This window comes from Vulpes vulpes, chromosome 6 (genome assembly GCF_048418805.1).
Source record: "Vulpes vulpes isolate BD-2025 chromosome 6, VulVul3, whole genome shotgun sequence".
NCBI lineage: Eukaryota > Metazoa > Chordata > Mammalia > Carnivora > Canidae > Vulpes > Vulpes vulpes.
In genome coordinates this window covers 70,293,132-70,313,854 of record NC_132785.1, presented here as the reverse complement: position 1 = coordinate 70,313,854, position 20,723 = coordinate 70,293,132, and the positions used below count along the sequence as shown (strand labels likewise).

Sequence of the window (20,723 nt, the reverse complement as noted above, 5' to 3'; positions counted from 1 at the left end):
CCAAGGATGCAGAGCAACTGGAACTCTCATACACTGCTGGTGAGAATGCAAAATGGTAGAGCCACTTTCAAAACAGTTTGGCAATATTTTATAAAGTTATATAGATACCTCCATATACCCTAGAGAAGTAAAAACTTGTGTTCACACAAAAACCTCCAAGTAAACATTTATAGCAGCTTTATTTGTAATAGCAAAAAACTGTAACAAAAATGCCCTTCACTGAGGAATAGACACATACACTGTGGTATATCCATGCAGTCAGTAGAACACTCCTCTGCATTGAAAAGGGAAAGCTTAATGATACATGCAACAGAATGGACAATCTTAAATTCATTACAGTAAATGAAAAACATCAGATTCAAAATTATGTACAGTGTAAAAAGTACAATACCATTCAAATGACCTTATTGAGAAGACGAAATTACAGAGACAGAAACCAGATCAGTGTCTTTCTAGGGGCTGGGGATCTAGGGAGAAGCTGATAACAAAATGGGCATGGAGAAATTTTAGGGAGTGATGAGAACTATTCTTATATCTTGGCTGTTTTGTGCATACCACATGTATGGTAGGTAGTTATCATATATATTTGTCAAAACTTGCAGAACTACACACTAAAAATGGGTGAATTTTACTGAATGTCAATTATACCTTAATCAACTATTTAAAATAGCATAAAAATATCAAATACTTAAAGGCAGACTTAACAAATATGTCTAAAATATGTACACTGAAAACTACAAAGCATTTTTGAGAGAAATTTAAAAGAAACTAATAAATAGAGCAACATATCTTGTTCATAACAAAGTAGAAGTCTGCATTATTAAAATATAGTCCTACTCAAACTGGACTGTTTCAATGTAATACCATTGTAAATTATTGCAGGTTTTTTGTAGAAATTACAGTGATTCTAAAATGTATATGGGAATTCAGAAGACCTATAATATCCAAAGCAATTTAGAAAAGGAAAAAAAAAATGGAGGGCTTACACTACCTGATTTTATGGCTTAGTATAAAGCACCAATAATAAATATGTTATTGGCATCAAACACACATTTATATGACCCAGAAATTCTGTTCCTAGGTATTTACTCATAGGAAATGAAAAACAGGAGCATCTGGGTGGCTCAGTCAGCTAAGGATGTGACTCGTGATTTCATCTCAGAGTCCTGAGATAGAGCCCTGTGTCAGGCTCCAAGCTCAGCAGGGAATCTGCGTGAGATGCTCTTCCTCTCTTTCTGCCCCTCCCCACTGTGTGCATACTTGCACACACATCTTTCTCAAACCAATCTTAAAAAAAAAGTTAAAAACATATATCCACTGAAAGACTTGAGTGTAAATGTTATAGCATTATTACTTTTAATAGACACAAATTGGAAAAAAAGAGTGTCCATCTGGGGCTGAATAGATTAATAGTCATCCTAGATCCATGTAATGAAATACTGATAACTAATACAAAGAGAATGAATCTCAAAGGCAATATGTATAAATGAGTCTCTATATGCCCATCAACATGATGGTGAGCAAAAGAAGTTAGCTAGAAAAGAGTCTTTATATAGTACATACTGTATGACTTCATTTGCGTGAAACAAATGAACTAATGAAACAGATGAACTAATCTTTGGAGACAGAAACTAAATCTTTGCCTAAGGTTAAGATTGTGGATGGCATTGACTACAAGTCCTCCTGACTTGGAGGCATGTCAGTATCAATTTTGCTATTCATTTTGAATGTTCTAGATACCTTCAACTTTTGTAATTAGCTTGTATTTGTGCCCTGGCACTTAATTATTTGGTTTTTATTTTAAATTTAGAAGGATTTTGACATTTAACCTATTGTGGTATTTGTATTTACAGTTCCCTGAATGTGGTTTCTATGGAATGTATGATAAGATCCTGCTTTTTCGCCATGATCCTACCTCTGAAAACATCCTTCAACTGGTGAAAACGGCTAGCGATATCCAGGAAGGCGATCTTATTGAAGTTGTCTTGTCAGGTAGTACCCTTATTTCTCTATCCATAGATTAATACTTTGCACTTGAAGAAATCTGGAGCATAAGTTTTTAAGGCAACATAGAAAAACATATCAAACTCAGCCCTAAAAGGAAATTTTAGGCCTCGTCTGTGGGAACTTTCAAAATTTTTTTGGAAAAAGCAAATGGTTTGCCTGATGGGTGCAAAATTTTTTGCGCCCACTACTGTCCCAATCACTTTTCCCAACCTCACAATCTCCCCAGCCGCCAACAACACCACAAGCATACTTTCATTCATCACCTTGAATCATTTGGATGGCAGCAAAAGCAAACAAAAACTGCCCAGTGGTGAAAGACAGATGCTAGGGCTCCAAATGTATGGCGGGTCTGGAAGCCAAGAAGTAACAACAGGGCTAGAAATCCATAGCTTTAGTTAAGTCAGATGTCTACTCACTCTAAGCCAAGACCAAGTCAGAAGCCAGAGTTCCGGAGTTACAGCAGGTCGGGCAGGCCATGTGACACTAGCCAGATCATTCCTTGAGGAGCAGCTGTGCTTTGCTTCCCTCTGCCCAGATTTATATTCCTTTAAGGATTTAAAAGTTACCAATCAGACTGTGTGTATCAATACAGAAAAAAATAGTCATATTTAACTTTAAAAAAAAAAGTGCCAGAGGACAGCTGTAGCTGGGATCCATACAACAATGATCAGTGCAATAATCCAAAGAGATCCAGTTTTTTTTTTAATTTTTGTGAAAATAGAGGAATTATTGAGAAACTTTGTATTGTTCCTTTCTCTCCTCTGGCTATCTTTGCTTGTTACTTCTTTGACTAAAGGAAACACATTAGCTTTCATAATTCTAGATTTCAGTTCCTCAAGTTCCTCAACTTGTTCAGAGCCCGGTTGCACTGATTATAATTCAGTTGGACTTTGCTTTGATTCAGTCCAATTTGTTTTTGTCTTTGTTCATCACTTGTCACTGGGTGAGGTTCTGGGATTGCCGCATTTTCACTGTGTAGCTTAGATCCTATAAAACAAGTTGTTTTGCTAGATAAAAATAATAGTGTTCTTGTTTATAGAGTTGCCACTTGTTAAATCAAAAAAGCAACAGCTTTCATGTGTTTTTTGTAGACAATGCCAACCACTTTAATTTATTATTTTTCATATGTATTTTTTATTCAAGTATAACATAGTGTTACATTAGTTTAGGTGGACAATATAGTGATTCAGCAATTCTGTACATTACTCAGTGCTCGTCAGAAGTGTACTCTTAATCCCCTTCATCTATTTTACCCATCCCGCACCCATCTTCCCTCTGGCAATCTATTGTTTTCTATAGTTAGGAGTTTGTTTTTTTTTTTTTGTCTCTTTTTTTCTTTGTTCATTTGTTTTATTTCTTATATTCTGCATGAGTGAAATCAGATGGTTTTTGTCTTCCTCTGACTTGTTTCACTTATCATTTTACCATCTAGATCTGTCCATGTTGTTACAAATGGCAAGATGGCGTTCTTTTTGATAGCTGAGTAATATTCCATTGTACATACATGCCACATCTTCTTTATCCATTCATCTGTTGGTGGACACTTGGGCTGCTTCCATATCTTGGCTATTGTAAATAATACTGAAATAAACATAGAGGCACATATATCTTTTTGATTTATACTTTTCTTTGGATAAATACCCAGTAGTGGAATTTTACAGGATCATATAGTAGTTGTATTTTTAATTTTTTGAGAAACCTCCACACTCTCACCTTTCTTTGGCTCTTTCACAAAACTTTTGCACCTGCCCTCAAAAAACTAGTGCTCAGACATGTTGTTTTTTAAGTTTCCTATTTCTGAGAGGAGGAGCTGCCTGGAATAAGTTATTCAGGGAAATCATGCCCTGGATCCATTCTCTCCCTAATTCATATTAAACTCATAGCTGGGCTGCTTTGCAAATAATACAATGTGTTTTATGAATCTTTTTTTTTTTGCCTGTGGCAATGTCCAGAAATATGAGAATTTTTTAAATTGCATTTCAAAATTTATTTTTCTTTCCATTTCACTTTTGTTACCGAATGCTATATAGTAGTGTCAGACAGATTGAATGCAAGCTGTGTGTGAGTGTGCTTGTCCTTGTGGAAGAGGGAAGGGGATTGCCTGTTTGGGTGTTATCTCTGTGAGCGGGATCTGCTCTTTGGCATGCTGACCTGATGAAGCACTCTGCATTGCCCTGCCGCACAGGGAACAGCATTATGCTGTTCCTTGTCATCTCCGCAAACCAAGACCCTCACTATGTTTATACTCTACTTCTTTTGCCATCCACTCTTTCTGTGCCGTGTTCGTCCTGTCCTGTCTCCTTGGCCCCAGTTGCTGAGAAGGCACTCAAAGGCAGCCTTTTTTTTGCCTGTTGTCCCAATACCAGGCTCAGGAAGGCCTCTTCTATTCTTAGCAGCTATCATGTTGGTATTTAAAAGGAGCCGTTCTATAACAGCCTAGTTTTAGATTTGAACCTGGAGACTTCAGCATTTTCAGCCCACACAGTCCCACTCCCTCAATATCATTTAACCCTTAAATATTCAATTATGTATATTTAATTAAATGTATGTATATATAATGACTTATTGTATATAACATATGTAACATATGTCTTTATATAACGTGTATATATATACATACATAGATATATGTCTATATATATATATCTATCTATATATATATATATGTACACACATTCAATTATATTTAACTGACGATCTCCTGCATTTCCCTGTGAGCTTCTTTGGCGGTTGGCGTCCTCTCCCACTCTAATGCTTCACATTGTGATTTTCTCAGTATATGTTAAAAATGTTTTTCCTTAAGCTTTCCCCCAACTATAATCCTGTTTTTCTCCATGCCCCTTTCCTTTCTGCTTAGTGTCCATCACCTATGGCGCAGGCCCACGCCTGAGCTCACCACTAAGTGATGGTCTAGCTCTGAGATCCTCACTCAGGCACTTTCTTCCATCTTGCCTGTTGCTCCCAAATCCACATCCTTGGGCCCCGTCTTTTGACTGTAGTTTTCAGGCCCTAACTCCCTACCATTTTATCACTTACTCATTCCTGACCCAGGCCCAGAAGAACATGGAGTGCTGTAGTTGGCCAGAGAAGTGCCCTTTCCTGATGGGTGGTTAAGGATCAACTTCATTCAAAATGCAATGGGTAAAGGGGGTAGGGGTACAAGACACTGGGCATCCCCTCTGTTGCTTTTTGACCAGTTTCAGAACATAAAACAATGCTGTGGAGATTTTCCTCTTAAAGACCATAATATTATTGTTAAAACTCATTTATCTAAATTTTGGTATTCCCCACGAAAAAATAAATTTTACTGTATAGTTCAGCATAAACATAATCTGATTTTTTTCAGTGTTTAACCAGTATTCCACCAATAGAAACATGTTCTCACCTAGGAGTACAGTAAAAATGTGAGAAAATATGGAAAAAAGTAAATTTGGGGAAGGTGATATACTCTTGTCTCTGCAGGCAAGATCAAGAATTTTCTCTTATGTCAATTTATTCTGAGACCTTTCATCATCTGTTAGTACTAACCAGGCTGCTCCTAGCTGATTTGCTGGTTTTCTGTCTCTTTTTCTTTCTGAAAAACGGGTCTTGTATGAGCTAGTGCTTTTAGACTCAGTAAGCCAGGAAAATATTGCTCACGGGTAGATGGGTTGGGTTCTGGAGAAGAAAAAGAAATAACTACATGGAAGTTCCCCACCATGCACACTCCCACCACCGGCAAATTTTCTTTGTATGTTAAGCAAAGGATTAGCATCACTACTATTGTTACAGAGTAGGAAAACACTACAAATGGAAATTTCTCTTACTATAGCCAAAGTCAAGTTCAAGTGTATAGTACTAAACTATAAAGTAAAGCTCATGGAATTTAGAAGCCTTCTTCATGATGGGTCTCTATCAGAACCTGATAATTCAGTCATAAAAAAGCAAATCAATAACAGCACTGCATTCACATGATTCAGCTCTTTGTTTTTTTGTTTTTTGGGGGCTTGATCTCTAATAATAGTATATGTGTGTGTGTGCATCTAATAGGTGGTTAAATTGAAAGAAGACAAGGACTACAAGAATTTCTCTAGTAAAATTATAATTTTAAAGTCTTAGAGATAAATGTTGAATCTTTCCTTCTTTCATTAATGGTAAAAATCCTTTTTTTGGATAATTTTTAATAGTTTTTACAATAGATTGTGCAGTATTATTTATAACTTTTGCAAAGCTGTGTTACCACATGTAGCTGGTTATTTGTCCCACACCATCTAGAGATGGAAACCTCATTAGAAAGCTAGCGCTGTAAGCCCAGGCAGAGGGGGCTATGGGCCTAGTTTCAGGCAGTGACTGAAGAGCTGAAAATTGGATAGAGAAATTAAGAAATATTTTAGAAGTAAAATTGAAGAGATATATACCCATTTGGACATATTTGATGAAGGAAAATAAGAAAATGAAGAGGATTTTAAGGAGAGCTACAGCCACCTAAGGAGTGGTCACATGCTCTTTCCCTCACACCAAGTCTTGCTCTCATGTGTTGTTCAGTGTGTTTGTCAAGTGGTTTGGCTCCTGCCCCAAGATGCTGGAGAACTCTTGGGCGTATAGTCTCATTGATTTCCTTTGTGATTTTGTACAAGTTGCATAATCTCTGGGATTCAGGGGGGTTTGTTTGTTTTTCTATCAAAAAAGAACTTTATTGAATACCTGGGTGGCTCAGTGGTTGAATGTCTGCCTTTGGCTCAGGTCATGATTCTGGGGTCCTGGGATTGAGTCCCACATCAGGCTCCCCACAGGGAGCCTGCTTCTCCCTCTGCCTATGCCTCTGCCTCTCTTTCTGTGTCTGTCTTTAAATAACATCTTAAAATAAAAAGAACCTTATACTGGATGATAATATCATCCAGGGCTAATAGTGCATGGATTCCATATTTTCTTCAGTCTATAGGTAAAGTAGATGCATTAATGATTGAATACCATTTCTAGGGCCAGATCACCTGGCTTCATATCCTTTTTCTGTTCCTCACTTTTTACATCTTTGCAAAGACATTTAATCATTCTGTGCCCCAGTTTCCTCATCTATAAAATGGAGACAACACTAGCACCTACAATGTAAGGTTACTGCAAACTTCAGAAATAACGCATGTAAAGCACTTCAGAGTTTCTACACATAGGCAACTGCACAATAAATGTTAGCTATTCTGTTTACTTCTCCTTCTCACACTCTAAGTAGCTTTTCCCTGCAATATTCATGATCATTAAATGTACCACAAAAGTGAATCCTGGTCTGAAAATTTTGAGAACTGTTGTGTCAAACAGTGTTAAAGGAGTTATTTATTGCAGGACTCTTCAAAATTTTGGTGCATGCTGATATGAAGCATAACTCTCTGCACTTCCCAAATTCACTTTAACACAGATAATTTTTCCTCCTTCAAGTATTTGATCAGTCTTGGCCTCAGCAGTCTACAGTAGAGATATTCCTCTGGGTCAAGCCCATGGACCAAATGGTCAGAGAGGGTATATATCTGTTCTGTCTACATGTAGGCCACTTCTCTCTCACAAAGGAGAATATTTGAACCATGGAAAAACAGGAGTTAGCAAGAAAGAAAGCTTTGTCTACATAATAGTACAAGCTTTTGAATCAGTTTACATAACTAATGTTTTCTTCACAATGACTCTGGGAGGTAGTGAAATCAGATATCTTAAAAGCTATAAAATATACATTTTAACTTGCCCACATCCTGCAGTGAATAGTAGAGGTAGTACCAGAGCTTGAATATAAATGTTTAGTCTTTATTAACTTCAGGTTAACCCTTTGAACCTGCACCAGTAAACAGGATTTCTTGAGGATCTGTTCAAAGAATTCCTACTATGGTAAGTTGATGTTTCAGGGAATTATTGATCGGATTTGTAACAACAAAACCAGTAATGAGCTACAGGTTCCACTGGTTCCACTGACATTTTTTTTTTTATCGTAGAACCCTTATCCCCTCTTCCTTATGAAAAAATAAATATTTAATAAATATATAAACTGTGATCAGATTATGAAAACCTGGAGGCTCTTCTTCATAGAGTTACAGTACAAAATATGAAAAAGTAACCATGCCCCTGCTTAAACAGGATCCCATCATATAATTTCTCAACTCTGATCAAAATTGAAATGGTGTCTTAGGATCACTATGTTTAAGAAATCCTTATGACCATGTTTTTCTATTATTAGGATTCAGTGTCTAAACCATGAGCCCCTGCCCCCCGCCACCCCAAAATAGATAGTAACAAAGTTCTAGCAAGGTCATTTTTTCTTTTATAGAGAGTATAAATTATTGATTTATATGGCACTGTGTCAATTATATCCCTTTCTCTCAGATATAGGACATTGTTTAGCAGTGTTTTATACTCCTCTGAAATATGGGTGGAGGAGAAAACTATGAGAGTAATACTTGAGATCATTGTGTTATTATTTTCCCAAGAAATACATTAGAAGACATAGTTTTGTTGGTTTGCCTTTAAGAAGAGAGAATTAATCGTGGAATGCACCTCCCCAGTCTTAATACTGCTTGAGTGATTAAGGTTGTAAAAGATCTGGCCTTGAGTACTCAATTTATATTTCTTTGTAGTTGTTTCGGACATCTTAATCATTATAGGCTTACTGGTGCCAATTCCTGTCCAACTTTAGTTGCAATTATCTGTGCTGGTGGTTTTGTAATAATGGCACACTTAAATGTGAGATTACAGGTCATTACTCATAAAATATGGTTTATGTTAAGTGTGTCTTCAGCATTTCCTTTTTATTATTGTTAATATTAATCTTCTTTCCATCTCTACCTTGCAAGTAAACCTCATTTTAGGTTCTTTGTACTACATTAAATCATTCTCATAGAAAAGTGAACACAAAGAGGAGGTTAATAGAATGTTTCCATATACTTTGATCTTGCCCAGCTTGGGACCTCAACCAGGATATGGGGCTTGGAGCACTCCTTCCTTACTTTGATAGTTTTCCTCCATTATTTGTCTCTTTGTGGACTGGAGTCTCCAGGGAGATATGGCACAATAATGCATTGCTTCTCTGTCTTTTTATACCCGGGTAACCCTGAGCGTCAAGGCAGAGTGAAAACATTCTCCCCAGGTAACATGGGACATAAGGCAAACCCTAAAAGGAAAAGTTCTTTGCAGAATCTTATTTCATTTGAAAGCCTTATGCACATTTTGCATTCTGCTGTGTTAGATTTCTCTTGCTTAATTTTGAATATATAATATTTTCCCCCATGTTGTTCTTTAAGAAAAAAGCATTAGTGATGATGATATAAGGTTGTATAGATTTTATGATGTATTAGGCACTGTTTTGAGTGCTTTACATATTATATTAACTCAGAAATATGCATCACAATTACCTTATGGCATATATCTACATAAATTCAGTTTGATAATCAGTGGATTTCCAGTCAAAGACTGGGCTGAGTCCTGGAGCCGCCATTTATTTCTAACATAATGTTTGGCAAGTCACCTCCTTTCCCAGAGTCTTTATCCATCACCCATCAAATAGCAATAGTAACTTCTTTACTCTGATATTGGGCTGTAGATTTCATGAGGTTAAATATAAAGCATTTCAAAAGATGCCTGGTGAATGTGAGGTACTCTTCCTTCTTGTCCCACCTCCACCCCACTGGACTACACATTTCTTGAAACAAGAACCATTTATTTTATATTGAAACCTCAGGACCTGGCATGTCACATGCAGTCATCTATTTGCAAACATCTGTTTGTTTAGTGAATGAGTGGATACTTGAAGTAACAAAATGAACAAGCCAATAAGCATGTTATTAAATTGGTGCTGTAAATATGGTATATAGAAGTTACTGCTGATGATATATAGAAGTTACTGCTGTTCTGTAGGAATTGAATTTCAGTGCTTACTGTTGGCTCTCCTTAGTCTAACCTATTCGTAATATCAATATTATTATCACTTGACTAATCCTTTTTTTCTGGATTCCTGCTATCTTCTACATGTCAGAAACTAATTATTTTTTAGAAATTGCTTATTTTTAGAAATCCAGTTCTGCTTTCAAAATATTTCAATGTCTTTCACAACATTTCTCATGTAAAATAAGACATAATTCAGAAAATGGTAGTTGTTTTCCTATCTGATTCCTACAACTCCTGGATTATGCTCATCACCATGACCAAGTAACTCATTTGCTATCTAACTCAATTCATTCTTCCTTCTACCGGTTTTCCCAACCATGCTCTTTTCTTTTTCTTTTTTTTAAATTTTTATTTATTTATGATAGTCACACACAGAGAGAGAGAGAGAGAGAGAGAGAGAGAGAGAGAGAGAGAGAGGCAGAGACACAGGCAGAGGGAGAAGCAGGCTCCATGCACTGGGAGCCCGACGTAGGATTCGATCCCGGGTCTCCAGGATCACGCCCTGGGCCAGAGGCAGGCGCTAAACTGCTGTGCCACCCAGGGATCCCCCCATTGCTCTTTTCTTTCAAATATTCTTGTTCTCTTTCTAAAATGTAGTAAGTAATCATTCCTTTTTGATGTACCTCCCCTCCCCCCCACACCATGCTAATCTCACTTGCCTTCATCAGTTAAGTGTCATTTTTTTCATCTGGAACCTCAATGTTCCTTATCTGCATTAGCTCACAGTGGTGACCCTGGAGCTGGCCTCAGGCTGTGACTTCTCTCTTTCCATGTTTGGAAGGAACAAGGACTGATATCCTGAGATGGTGGCTGACGTTTCTTGCTCATCCTCCTCCCCCAACCCCAGTCTTCACACTGGAGCACCATTGTTTATCCACCTAATAGGACAGCCACCTAATGTGCCTAAGAGTCAGCTGGCACAGTCTATAGGAAAAGCTGAGTCATGTGCTCCAAAACCAGAATCTAAATCTCCATAGATCTCTGTCCATGGACATGGAAAAACCATGAAACCGTGGTTTTCAAAGACAACATACCAGGCCCCTCTGTTCACACAGAATTAGCCTAGGGCCTAGTTCTTCACCATCTGGCAAGTGGATATCCAGCCAGAAATCATAGTTTTTCCTTCTCTTTTCATCTATTACTTCTCTAATTGAAGCCAGTATTCTAACTCATTCAGATAAACAGGAAAAGAACACAGAGGTAATGAAAACCACACAAAGGGGGCTTTTTCCTCTGTATTTTCTGGTCTCTGTGGAACCAAAAATTCTTTATATTTGCTTCTTAGGGTGGAGACTTAACCATCTCATGTATGTAAATCTTACCATGTTAGCACTTCAGTGTACAACAGGACCTCAGAGAACTTCACATATTCAGAATCATTGTAGAAAATATACTAAGATACTAGGTCATTCTTTTTAGAAAATATACTAAGATACTAGGTCATTCTTTTTGTCATTTTACATGAATAGGTTTGTAAAACACACACACAAAAGTCATATTAATCTATCTCATTTACCAGATTTGACTCTGAATTATGTGGGACTTACTTAAAAAACTGCACTTCAACTCAAAAATGAAAATTTTTACACATCAGAAATAGATGAGTTACAGAACCAGACCCTAATATAAGAACCTTTTTGGGCAATCACAGTATCTTATAAATATGTATTTCCTTGGCTCACTTCTATATAGAGGTGATATAAATAGGTTTTTTGTCATAATCCTTGAAAAAATATTAGTGTTTAGTTAGCACAAAATCCCTGTGTTCTAGGGCTAAGACTGGAGAATAAAACTGTTCCAGTTTTTATTTTGTTCATCTGTTATAAAAACACAAAATTCTATTCATGAGAATTGGCTGAGAAATAGGCACCCCAACTATTTCTCTAGTTATGCCCTGTCTACACTAACTGTATGTAGCTATACTAAAGTTAACCAAAAATAAGTAAAATTAGAACTGAGTTCTTCAGTCACACTATTTCAAGTATTTAATAGACATGTTAATAAATAGCTGCCATATTGATTTAAACATTTCACTATCAAAAAAAGTTCTGTTAGAGCAACTAGATAAACCAAATTTTACTCCTAAACATCTAGAACACAATTATTTGTACACACACACACACATACACACATGCTGCCGAAATACCTTTACTGAAATTTCTTTGATAGGACATTTAGAGGAATGTTAGAAATAATATACTTGAATGCTTTGGTAGTATATTTATTACCAAAATCTTTGGAATCTCGGGAGAAATTGTATAATACCCTGTGACTTCCTGGTGGGACAAATTCTTCAGACTCTTGTACCCTAGAACAGCTTCATTTTATGAGTAATGTTATTCTTATCTGATACCTGGTTTTCCTCCTTCCTTTGGCCTTACCCTCTCAAATCAGAATTCATGGACCACCTTTAATATGGTACAAGTCAATAATACTACATGACTTTTATGATACTAACTCTTTGTATTTGCCACAATATTTAATTTAATTTAGGTTTCTTAGTTTCTGTATTTTGTTTCATTGTATGCTATACAGAATACCTTAGTGGGTAGAGACACTGGAAACAAGCTGCCTGAGTTCCAATTCCCAGCAGTGCATTTATTAGCTCTATGGCATTGGGAAGGTTAGTTAGTGTTTGGGTGCCAATGTCCTCACCTTCAAACTGAGGATTCACATACATGATAATAATGTATAGTATCTAACACAGTATCTAGAACATAAGGATATTGTAAAATCATCTCAGAAATGAAGGAGATAAGAAGAGTAGATAGGAGGATAAGAAAGAAATAGGTCAGAAAGAATAATACAGTATCATGGTATAGTATATAGACTAATAGTATGATTTATGAATGACTTCATTTCTTTATCTTACCTTTTTTCCAAAATAAATTTTGTGCTGGCTTACAGAAACATACAAAATACAATAAAACATCAACAATTGACAGTGGATGTTGTCCATGTTTGAAAAGACAACATTTAGTTCATGTAAATTCTAGAATATTTATTAAAAAGCAGTCATACAGCTTTATCTAATACTTTATAAGCTGCTTTGAATTAGGGGAAATGCTGGTTTTGAAGGCCAGACCTTTGGTTGATATAGTGCCCAGCTGCTTATTCTCCGGAAAACCATCTCTCTGGGTTTTGGGTTATATAGCAGCATTCTAAATGCGGTTTTAAGATGTATTGGTCAAGACTGATCAATAACAATTGATATCAATCAACGCTGTTTATTATCTTGCATCTTTTTTTTCCTTTTCCATTGTGAAGACATTGGAATCCTTTCTTGTCTTTTTATGCAGGGATAATTCCCTTAGTAATGAGAAAGATTATAACATATATACTTTGTTTTGTTTCCATATTCATCTCTCTCTCTACCCCCCCCCCCCAACACACACGCGTGCACACACACACGACAGGAGGGCTTAGAGGAGGAAAGGAAGGAAGGCAAGTCAGAATTGTATATACCATCAAAATCAGTGAAACAGAGTCACTGAAGGCTGCCTCTGTTAACAAAGGCCATTTGGAGAATGCTACTGAATGGCTCTCTGAAGACCTCGTGGATTATTTCTGTTTGAGGTAAAGGATTGGACTTCACTTGAAAAGCTGCCAGTTGCCCCTTTTTGGATGTCCCCACCCGATTGGTGGTGGCTTGTAGCACTTCAGTTCAATAGCTCAGCCGCGCCACCATCTGCCCAGCACTTTCATTCTGCTGGTTGGCATGTCGTTTGCTTTTAACATGCAACCCATGTAAAAATCCCTCATAATTTGCCAAAATTAGAAATGCAGCTGTTTTAAGTCTTCAACAGCAATAGCACTATTCATTATGCCAGTATGGAGGAATAAAATAGAAAAGATGTATTTGAAAAGAGCAATACTACACCAGAATGTATTTGTACCTTCACTTTCCACTTTTCTAAGTTATTTTTAAGACATCTATAGCCTGTTACCAGTGTTGACTTCAGGCTTAAAGTGAAGACGACAGACACGTAAATATACCAAATACCTCTTTTCCTACATATATTTTAATACAAGAATTGAGATTTGGATCCAGCTTGAGTTCATTTTTTTTCATGTTGTGAGGCAGTTTCAGCTTTTTAGTTTCTAGAAAATGACAAATTTTTTGGCTAACTCTGAGTCTCATCTTATTCTATTTTTATCTTCCTCAGAAGTTTTTTGAGGTTCTGATCATTACAACTTGTTAATCCCGAGAGCATGGTAATGTAAAGCTGTGTAGAGAATTCTCAATGAGTCCAAACAGTTGGTCCTCTATTAAAAAAAAAAAAAAATCAAGAGAAAAAAGAGATTTTCCCCACACAGTAATCTCTTGATGTTGAAAAACAAAAATCAAAAGTAAAACAAAAACTACCCCTTATTTCACTGTGTTATCGATAAGCAGTGTTTTAGGAATGGTAGACATTAGGAAACAATGAGGATCCAGTATGAGGCACTCTGTCCAGAGACACTTTTTTCCACAGTGATTAGACATAACCATTCTGAAACTAAAATTGGATGGTTCGAAATTAGTTTGCTCCATCTTTTATACTTTAATATTCATATGTGTTTAAATGTCTAAGTTGGATTCATTTGACTCAATATTAATATTGCTTCCGCATGAGATCTTTCACCATATGAATTTTAAGCACTTAAAAAATTATTTATATTTATGAGAACTGACCCTTTTCAAATTACTGCCAATGGAATCAGGTCATGAAAAGCAATGACAGAGCAAGACACAAGTTTGGTGAAATGAATGTACTTGATATGCATTTATTATACATATTCAACAAGATTAATAATCCTAAGGGATGGGGCAGTATTTTATAGTCCTTAAAAAATCTGTAACAATTAGTTCAGTGCCAGATATATAGTAGTCCAAAAATACTTGTTCATGATTGGTATGCTTTGTTTCACAATTAAAGACTTCATAAATGGTGCTCAATGTGAAAGGAAAAATTTAAGTTTGATTTTAGGGAGTTAACATATTTGGAAAATTTCAAAGTTAAAAGAGACATTTTTCCTTATGATGTTATTCTAACAGTTATCGTAAATTTTTTGGTAAAAAAGTTGTAAAATTTCAATAGAAAAATAATTGTATAGTCTTAATATACTACCTTTTCTATATAGAAAAAAGAGTAATGTTTATATATTGAACCAAATTAGATTCATCTTGTCCTTCAAGCTTAATAGCAGTTTCAGGATTATCTCATGTGTAAGTCTCTACTGTTGCTAGTTTTATGCTTTTAAAAACATTTAGTGTTGAACAGAGGTCTTGGTCTTGATAGTGTTGAACATCTATCTCTAATGACTGGAATCTATTTTTTGGTCTCCTGGAGTACTTAACATGCAGAACAAGTGAGATAAGCACAAATGCATCTTTCCAGCTTTAAAATCAGGCTAACCTCCATATATGATACCACCCTGGCAAGCGAATCAACAGTCAAATCCCAATAGTTTTTTAAATAAATTTTAGATTTTTGAATAGTTTTAGATTTATAAAAAAGTTGCAAAGTTAGTACAGAGAGTTCACATCACCCAGATTTGCTTTCCTGAAATGTTATCATCTTACACTGTCATGGTACATTGTCAAAACTAAGAAATCAACAAGGGCAAGTATATTATCTTTCTTTTTTACTGCTTTATTCCCAGTACCTAGAACAGAGCCTGACGACTAGTAAGCACAATAGATAGAAATGATTGAATGAATGAATGAATGAATGAATCTAATAAATCAGTAAGTGCTATTAGTGATTCTTTTTACTAAATATCTACATTGCTTTCTTTTTTAAAAAAAATATTTTATTTATTTATTCATGAGAGAGAGAGAGAGAAATAGAGAGAGAGGCAGAGACACAGGTGGAGGGAGAAGCAGGCCCTATGCAGGAAGCCTGAAATCTCGGGTCTCCAGGATCAGGCCCTGGGCTGAAGGTGGCGCTAAACCACTGAGCCACCCGGGCTGCCCTCAGCATTGCTATTTGCTTGTTCAAGTTGCTGTATTTTCCCACCTATATCACTGGAATAGTTTCCTAATTGGCTTCCTTGCCTCCAGTCTTTTCCCCTCTAAAGCCTAAATTGGGTCATGCCACCTCTAGGTAAAACCCTTCAATAGCACAAGGATAAATCCTCCTACGTGACTGTTTGTGATAAGCCTTCTGTTTATTTCTCCAGCCTTATAGTCCCTTATTCCACTGTCTACCTTACCCAACTCTCATAGATGGGCATCTGAAACTTTTCATTTCTTCTAATGTATTATAATGTCCTTTTTTACTTCTGGTGCCCCTTTACATATGCTAGTCTTGCAATCCATGCTTTTCATATGCACCTCCTTCCTCTTTTGATTTGCCCATCTAATTTTTATTCATTTTTCATGACTTGGCACATGTATCCCCCTCCAGGAAGTCTTACTTGAAACACCAAATTTGGGTCAGGCAGCTCTTCCCACTGTGTGCTTCCTACATTAACATTTATTACCCTCTATTTATAATGACATATGTACTAGTTTTAAAGTAGATGGTACTCTGTGAGGAGCCGTGCTTTTCTAACTTGCAAATATAATCATGATATCAGAGGATTTTTGGTAAAGATTGTAAAAGATACTACCATAAACCACTTAGTGTTTTAACTTTTCTTCTTCTTATCAACATCTCTAGTGCCTTGCTGGCAATAAGTGTTTACTGAATAATTATTGTTGAATATATTAAACTGCCACACTGATTATCATCATGGGTACTTAAGTCAGATTTGGATTTAATACAATATGGATGGTAATCAGTTTAGGACATTATTATTATTACTCTTCAACTGAAAAAAAAAATTAATGAATTTTTCCATTTATGACTTTCATTTAATTTGTGTGGCTTTTTTAAATTGATAACTTGAATAGCATCTAACCACAGTGTTATGGAAAAACTCATCAGTGAACAAGAATAAAGAATATATGGAATGAATTTCCATTGAAGTTTCAAAGGCTTATTAAAAAGAGATGAAGAACCAAATTTTTAAAATGGGCAAAGAATTTGAAAAAAAAAAAGACCAAAGAATTTGGATAGAAATTTCTCCAAAGAAGTAACATACATGACCAATAAGCCCATGAGAAGATACTTAACTTCATTAGTCACTGGAAAAATGCAAATCAAAACCACATGAGGTACCACTTTATACCCAGAAATCAAATAGAGAGGCAATAATACTTTTTGGTAAAGATGTGGAAAAATTAAGACCCTATGTTAATGATTAGAATGTAAAATGATCAGCTGCTTTGAAAAAGAGATTGGCAATTTTTCACAATTTCCCAGTAATTGACTCCAAGGTATATACCCAAGAGAAAACATACTTACAAAAACTTGTACACAAATATTCATAGAATTATTCATTGTATCCAAAAAGTAGAAAAAAATAAATCTCTGTTAGCTGATGAATAGATAAACACAATGTGGGATATCCATTCAATGAATGTTATTTAGCCATAAAAATGAATCAAGTACTGATACATGCTATATCATGGATGAACCTTAAAAACATTATCCTAAATGAAAGAAATCTGACATAAGTAGTGACTTACTGTATTATGTCATTTCTGTGAAATGTCCAAAATAGGCATAATCTTAAAACCAGAAAGTAGATGGAAAATTTAAAAAATAAATAAATAAGAATTTGGCTTTTCTTTTCACATAGAGGATAAAGGTTTGGTAGATGGAGGACCAATACTGTCAAGATCTTTTTAAGATTATATTTATTTATTCATGAGAGACACACACACACACAGAGAAAGAGGCAGAGACATAGGCAGAGGGAGAAGCAGATCCATGCAGGAAGCCTGATGCGGGACTCGATCCTGGAACCCTGGGATCATGCCATGAGCCAAAGGCAGATGCTCAACCGCTGAGCCACCCAGGCATCCCTGTGAAGATCTTTTATACACAATTTCAGTTGCCTTAAGAATGCTTAATTGCTTATCATTGATAGAATATAAGGATTAGAGAGTCAAGAAGCTGAATATAACTTTCTTTTGAGGACCTACTTAAGGAAGGATTATTATTCAAACTATCCTCTTAGGGATAACCTATCAGTGTGAGTAATTCAAAGAATTTGGCTTTAGCACCTTGCAGTTGTGATGTGTAATGCACTTTAGATCCTCTGCAGCAGAATTTTTCTGTTCTTGTCAATACAGTTATCTCTTCTCCTTAACTGATACGTTTATGCAGTGATATGATATTCCTGATGGAGCAGTAGTACATCTATAGCTTTGACAGAACAAAAGTTGCATGGATGGACTTGTGTGAGTCCATGCACACATACATATGTGTGTGTGTGTTCAATAATTAATTGGTGTAGGGTGCCTGGGTGGCTCAGTCAGTTAGGCATCTGCCTTCACTCAGGTCATGATCCCAAAGGGCTTGGTTTTGAGTCTCACATCAGGCTCCCTGCTCACTCGAGAGGCTGCTTCTCCCTTTCTCTCTCCCTCTGCCTCCCCCACTGCTCGTGCATACTGTCTCTCTAAAATAAAATAAATATTCAATACAATACAATACAATAAATTAGCTGGTGCCCTAACTATTTTTGGTGGTGCTCAACAAATATTTAGTTACTCTCATTCACTCTCTTTGTCTTAAATATGATGAGCTCACAGATTTTTATGTATTCATTTGAGTTAAGGGCACTAGAAACAACTCCAAAACCCAGTGCAGTATGATGACTCACATGTAGCATTCTGTATGGTTTGCATACCAGAACACTAGCCCCAGAATTTAATTCTCATACCTGATGTGGTAGGGGCTAGCAAAGATTAAGTAGATTTCTTGAAGAATGAAAGGCAGATCTGCAAGTGAAAAGGAGACACTAGCTTTAGTCCACAATCTGGGAGATAGACTCATAAATATTATCATGGTTTTTGATTGGAAGGTGGTGGGAGACTTCCATGTTTAGATGGGAAAACTTTGTGCAGTGGGGATTAGTAAATGGAGATGAGGTAACTGAAATGAAAGAATAGACAAAGGATAACTAAAAATCAATGGTAAAAAAAAATCATGGATTTGATCACATCATGAAAAAAATCTTAATGAATTCCTCAAAGTAGAAACCACCTACGGTATGTTTCTTAACATGAGTGCAATTAAGTAAAATAAAATCATCTAAAGGACAAACAATATATCAACTTGGAAATTTTAAAATATCCTTCTAAAAATTCAGGTTACAGAATAAAAGCAAATAGTGAAATTATATATTATTTGGAAATTAATGATAACGAGAATACTGTACATCCTATACTTTAGGATATTGCCAAAATGGGTTTAAGAAGAAAATACATATAGAGAGAGGAGTTAAGATGGTGGAGGAGTTAGGACACCATGGGCTTGCCTTGACCCTCAAACACAGCTAGATAAATATCTAATCACTCTGAACACCCAAGAAATCAGTCTGAGAACTGAAAGAATAAAACTGCACATCTACAAGTAGAAAAACAACTACCTCATGGAAGGTAGGGGCTTCCCTCTTTTGAGGGAGAAAAAGAACTGCAGTTGCTGTGGAGAGGAGGGAGCCCTGATTGTGGTGGCGGGGAGGGCAGAGAAGGAGAGAGAGGGAAAAAGAGAGATAGCAGCAGGCAGAGGATTATACCAGAAAAAAGTCTTCTCCAAAACTATTGACTGGGAAAAGGAGAAGGGCTGACTACCACAAGTTTCTATAAGCAGTGGAGCTCAAACTCTGCAGTTTAGGAAGTCCATATCCTTGCTGGGGTCATGTCTGGTGGGTTTGGTGGTACTTCAGTGGGGAAGGAGGGCAGAGACCCAGAAGTGGGCAGCATAGTCTGAGGACCCTCTGGATCACACAGGAGGAAACAGTTCCCTTTCTTGAAATGCATTTGGGAGTGGCAGAATGGCCTCTTTGGGATCAGAGGAACTGGTGGCGCTAGTGTGCTGCCCATTCCCTACCATAGGAATAGACACCAGTTGAGGGCAGCAAGCCTTGGTGCTGGCTTGTTGCTGTACTTTACCATAGACTCTGAGCTGCTATGTGGTAGAGTGACTGCTTTTCTGGGACAAACCAGCACTGGCCATAGCCCAGTGAGACTCTCCCCCAGAGGATCAGTATGGGTCTGTGGTACCTAGGTCTCTAAAAGTTGGGAATTTTAAAATCCAGCCACGTGGCTGACATAAAACACTGGAGCACTGTGCCACCTGGCAGGAAGACAGTTTGGACACAGATGGTGAAGGCAGGGAACTGACAGGAGCTGGGGACGCAGGAGGGGTGATTGTTTGCTCTCAGACACAGGAGGGGTGATTGTTCTCTGCTCTGGGACAAGAGAGCCATCCGGTGACACCACTTCTCCCTTATCCCCCCATCAGCACTGACTGACTGTCTTTGGTGGGCAGCACAGCGCCCCCCCAGTGGAGCCCAGCAGGTGCATCTCCACTAGGGCAAGTTGGCCTGAGAATCAGCACAGCAGGCCCCTCCCCCAGAAGACCAGCCCAAACCCCTTGCACACATCAAGTCTACTGATCAACAGTGCTGTAAAGCTTTAGCTCTAGGGGAAATAGGATCTAGCTTTCTTTTTGTTTTGGATCTAGCTTTTTTTTTTTTTTAACAAGCAGACCCTAATACACTTAGTTAAAACTTGTTACATAGTGGACAAGGTCCAAACACCCTGCACTACAGGCAAGAAGAACCTAAACTCTACAGAAGACTGACCTAAGGAAGAGAGCGGCCAAAACACAACAGCAGAGTGCATATTCTGAAACAACTTTTGAAAAACCAGGCCCCAGACAGTATAGAACCTCATCTTAATATAGCCATTACCCTCAGGAGACTTTCCTAACAATTACACA

The 20,723-nt window shown here is 36.9% G+C and overlaps 1 protein-coding gene across 3 annotated transcripts in view; it reads left to right on the top strand.

The window, feature by feature from the left end:
• Positions 1-20,723, top strand: part of PRKD1 (protein kinase D1) — a 319,748-nt gene that overhangs the window by 165,258 nt on the left and 133,767 nt on the right. For all 3 annotated transcript variants that reach the window (XM_026007650.2, XM_026007651.2, XM_072761305.1), the window contains one exon: positions 1,854-1,992. In XM_026007650.2, coding sequence (XP_025863435.2) covers positions 1,854-1,992 — 139 coding nt within the window. The remainder of the gene's footprint in view (positions 1-1,853; positions 1,993-20,723) is intronic.